This window comes from Conger conger, chromosome 18 (assembly GCF_963514075.1).
Source record: "Conger conger chromosome 18, fConCon1.1, whole genome shotgun sequence".
Classification (NCBI taxonomy): Eukaryota; Metazoa; Chordata; class Actinopteri; order Anguilliformes; family Congridae; genus Conger; species Conger conger.
Window position 1 is genome coordinate 28980380 of NC_083777.1, and position 5000 is coordinate 28985379.

The 5000-nt window shown below is 47.9% G+C and overlaps 1 protein-coding gene across 1 annotated transcript in view; it reads left to right on the forward strand.

The window, feature by feature from the left end:
• Positions 1 to 5000, forward strand: part of wdr11 (WD repeat domain 11) — a 57079-nt gene that overhangs the window by 17631 nt on the left and 34448 nt on the right. The window contains 2 exon segments of the mRNA XM_061227591.1: positions 298 to 398; positions 2990 to 3166. Coding sequence (XP_061083575.1) covers positions 298 to 398; positions 2990 to 3166 — 278 coding nt within the window.

Below are 5000 nucleotides of genomic sequence, written 5' to 3' on the forward strand. Positions count from 1 at the left end.
CTACCCATCCCTACAGACACTCATACATATGCATCCGCAAACAGTTTTATTTTCATATTTCTTAGTTATTTATCATGAGGTGAAAGGATAATTTTTTTCAATAAATATTGCTGTCATAAGATCCTTGGGGGGAAAAGCCTCAGTTGCTAATGGTTTATAATTTGGTTTCTAATTTGAATAAATTTGAATTATTTTCTCTTATTAGCAAATTATTTTCTCTCACTCCCTCTCTCTTTCTCTCTCTCTCCATCTCTCCCTCTCTCTCTCTGTTCCTCTCTCCCTCCCTCTCTCTCTCAGTTCTGGGCTGTCACCGCTGTACTCTCCAGGTTCGTTCGGCAGTACTCCTCTGGGTCAGAACCAGAAAAAGATCCTGGATCTGTCCCTCAACACCATGATCGGTAATCCTCCTTGTCCTTAACTTCAACAGGCAGAACTCCTCTCTTATGCACTCACTTGCCATATTCACTGGCTATTGCTCCTGTTCTCTCTCATCCTATCTCTCTCTCTCTCTCCCTCTTTCTCTCCCACCCTCACTCCTTCCATCTCGCTCCCCATCAGCTCTCTCTCCCTCTTTCTCTCCCACCCTGCCTCCCTCCCTCACTCCCTCCATCTCACTCCCCATCAGCTCTCTCTCCCTCTCCCTCTCCCTCTCCCTCTCCCTCTCCCTCTCCCTCCCTCTCCCTCTCCCTCTCCCTCTCCCTCTCCCTCTCTCTCTCTCTCTCTCTCTCTCTCCCTCTCCGCAGTGCTGGGTGCAGTGTGTGTCAGTCTGCAGGTGGAGGTGTGTTCAGTGTGTGTCGCTCAGGTTCCGGGGGCCTGTTAGCGTAGTCGCGGCGCTGAGTGAGCGCTAGCAGGGTTCTCCCTGGGCTGTGTTTGGCGTTAAGCGCAAGCGCGCTGCCTCTCACCTGAACACGCCGTGCTCAGGCGGGGCCAGGGGCCTGCTCTCGGGAGGTAGTGTAGACGGCACGTTAAGAACAGGATCGCTGCGCTGTGGCCTGGTTTTGGGCGTGTTGCATTACATTTTAGTCATTTGGCAGATGCTTTTAATCCAAAGCGACTTACAAGTGCATAGGTTCTACCATAAGTCAAAGCATCACATCCAGAACTCGCAAAATACACATGAAATGCTGTTCCAAACATAGTTGTCATCATAAGTGCATTTTATTTTTTATTTATTTATTTATTTATTTTTTTTGGGGGGGAGGGTTAGACAAGGATAGGGATATCAGAAAGGAGGGGCAGGGGAAATCAGGAGGGAGGACTAAGGTAGAGTTTGAAAAGGTGGGTTTTGAGTCTGCGTCGAAATAGGGGGAGGGATTCTGCTGTCCTGACAGTGGTAGGCAAGTCATTCCACCACTGAGGAACCAGAACGGAAAACAGGCGTGAATGTGCAGCTCGACCGCCAGGTACACGTAGAGAGGTGTTCGTGTAATTACCTGCTCTTTGTGCTGTAGGGCTTAGTGGTATCGACCGTCAGGTATGAGGTGCCGTCTGCTGTTCTGCCCACTTACTTTCTTAATCATTCTTCTCACTTCCTGTTCTCCCTGCCACTTCCTGTGTCCTTTTCTAATTTTGAAATGGATATCACAGGGGCTAATAGAGACGTCCATCATAAAATCAACCCATCAACGATTACTTTTGAATCTTATCTGATAAGAAAATATGTCTCCAAATATGAATTAAAGGCTTGCCGGTTTCAGTGAGATCCAGAAAAGCCCTGACTTTTGTACTGTTATTTATCTAGGCCCATTGTGATTGCCATCCCTTTTTCAAGGGAGGCCCTGGCCAAGAGATGCAAGCAGTGAGTTTACACATAAAACTCATTCAGAGCGGAAAATCAATAAAACCACTGATTATGCAGTTTAACTAAAGCCATTACAAACACAGTTGTGGGTCTGGTAGCCAGAAATGAGCAGAACCAGAAGGTAAGAGGCGATAATAATAATGTAACTAATACACGAATACATAAATGCATTTGTGTGAATGTAAACATATCACTCCTCATTAGCAGACTCCATTTTCCGTGTTTAATGGTGTGTCTCAGATTGCTGGCGTGGGGAACATTGGCCTCATTCCCTCTCCTGTTACCTGGCTCACACCTGTTGTAGGTAATTTAAGTGGCTTTTAATTGGCTCCAGGCTTAAATATCTTTACACGAGGAAGAGTCTCTGATCTTCATCGCCTCGGTGACAGCCAGAACTAAAATTAACTGGAGCGGGTTTGTGTTCCACCTGCGGGGGTGACAGTTTGAAGGTGGCTCACACATTATGAGAAATGAAAAGTAATTATCTCCGTTAAATCACACGCGGTGCGGAGACGTTTCATCAGTGAAATTAGGCCGTTATAAACTTGCAAGTTTCATGTTATAACTGTGAGAAGCTGCATGATTTATTGCGTTTTCCCCTGTAATTATGGTCTGGAGTTCCAAGGGATGTCCAGTCATGCTTCAGGAGTCGGGGGTTTTCCCATCATCCTCTCTGTCATGGCTCATCAAATCACGGTCCTCCAGGTCCTCCAGGTCCACCCTCCCTTTACCTGGGAGTCAGGTGTGTTCACCCTCCCTTTACCTGGGAGTCAGGTGTGTTCACCCTCCCTTTACCTGGGAGTCAGGTGTGATCACCCTCCCTTTACCTGGGAGTCAGGTGTGTTCAGCCTCCCTTTACCTGGGAGTCAGGTGTGTTCACCCTCCCTTTACCTGGGAGTCAGGTGTGTTCACCCTCCCTTTACCTGGGAGTCAGGTGTGTTCACCCTCCCTTTACCTGGGAGGCAGGTGTGTTCATCCTCCCTTTACCTGGGAGTCAGGTGTGACGCCAGTCTGGCCAATCAGTAGCACTAATTGTTCGGCTAATTAGCTGGGAGAAAAGAAAACTCGGGCCGAATTTGGATTCGTGGTGGAGATGTTTTGATGGATGCTCTATGTTTTTAACCTTGGGGAAGAATGAGGGCTTCTCGCCCAGTTTGACCGCACTCTCTCTCTCCGTGTGTCCTGCAGGTCAGAGTTTGGTTTCGGGAAGCGAACCCGCGTCCCTCCCGGCGCCGCAGGAGGTGCAGCTGAAGTTCCTCCTGACCGGGCTCCTCTCCGGATTGCCCCTGCCCCCCTTCGCCCTGCGAATGTGCCCCCCCCTCACCACCAAGAACATCAACCACTATCAGCCCCTACTGGCCGTGGGTGAGTACTGCAGCCAGCCTGTCTCTGGGGTCAGGGGTTCAGCTGACTACTGTTTGAGCCATGGACTAAAGACTGGTGTTGTGAGTGAGTGAGTGAGTGAGTGAGTGAGTGAGTGAGTGAGTGAGTGAGTGAGTGAGTGAGTGAGTGAGTGAGTGAGTGAGTGAGTGAGTGAGTGAGTGAGTGAGTGAGTGAGTGAGTGAGTGAGTGAGTGAGTGAGTGAGTGAGTGAGTGAGTGAGTGAGTGAGTGAGTGAGTGAGTGAGTGAGATGCAGGACTCTGAAGAACACGCTGACAGCTTCTCTTCAGAGATTTCAGGTTTAATGCAATGCGCAAGACAGAGACACACAGAGTATTCGGGCAGCCTGTTGTCAGAATATCTCGACCACAGTAGTGTGTGTGGGGTGGTTAAGCTACCTCAGCGTACATGTAAGGTCATATCCTGGAGGGTCTTTGTGAAGGTACTAAGTGTGGAACTGCACTCTTTCACAGAGTAGCAGTTGTAGAATCATAAGTGACCTGGTAGTGCATAAGTGACCCACTTTTTATAACTTGGATTACCCTGCTTTCTTTCCATGGTCAAACCAATGCATTACATTACATTAGATTAGTGATTTAGCTGTCACGTTTATCCAAAACAGCTGCACTGATATTATTGTAGCCACAGGTGACTATGGCGTAGTGGTTAAGGTAAATGACTGGGACACGCAAGGTTGGTGGTTCTAATCCCGGTGTAGCCACAATAAGATCCGCACAGCCGTTGGGCCCCTCGAGCAAGGCCCTTAACCCTGCATTGCTCCAGGGGAGGATTGTCTCCTGCTTAGTCTAATCAACTGTACGTCGCTCTGGATAAGAGCGTCTGCCAAATGCCAATAATGTAATGTAATGTAATGTACACCGGGGCTTGAACCACCAACCTACCTGGTCCCAGTCAAGCGCCTTACTCTCTATGGTATAGGCTGCCTCAATGCCGAATCATAACACGCTAAGGTCCAGCAAAGCGTTTGATTCCCTGGTATTATTGTGAGGCGTGTTGAGTGGGTTGGCTGTGCTAATCAGCCCTGATGAGTGGTGAAGCTCTGGCCCCCCAGTCAGATGAATAACGCAGTACCTGTCATAGAGAATGAGACGTACGGTCTACCCCCCCCCCCCCTCCCAGAGTGAGATCAAGTCAGAATGAAACCTTTCCCTTCAGTAAACATCCCTCAAAACCACACTTTCCAATTACAGGATGATAAAAGTCTTGAAGATAAAAATTCCGTGATTGAATATTTTCTGACACTAATCCACCAGCTCAGCTGTACTTGTTTCTAATTTACCCTTTCAATGCCTTCAGTGGGATTTCAGATTATTATAATGGAAATATTTGAGTTATGAAAATCGGTAAAAATCTGGAATCCTATTTCCTCTGAAACCCTTGGATGAATGGGTACAGATGGGCTTTTGTGCTGGACTCGTGTCGGGAAATATCCGTTCAAAGGATTATTATCTTGCATCTTGTTAATCCAAAATGTATATTATCCAGCACACCCAAAACAAGGAAATGGCATTCAGGTTTTTATGATGGCCTTCTCAATTCCGTATTTTCATTATACTGGAAAACACACACACACACACACACAGATGCACACACACACACACACACACACACACACACACACACACACACACAAACACGCCCCCAGACCCACACACACACACACACACACACTGACACACACACGCACACACACACACACGCACACGCGCACACACACACACACGCTGACACACACACACACACACGCTGACACACACACACACACACGCTGACACACGCGCACACACACACACACACA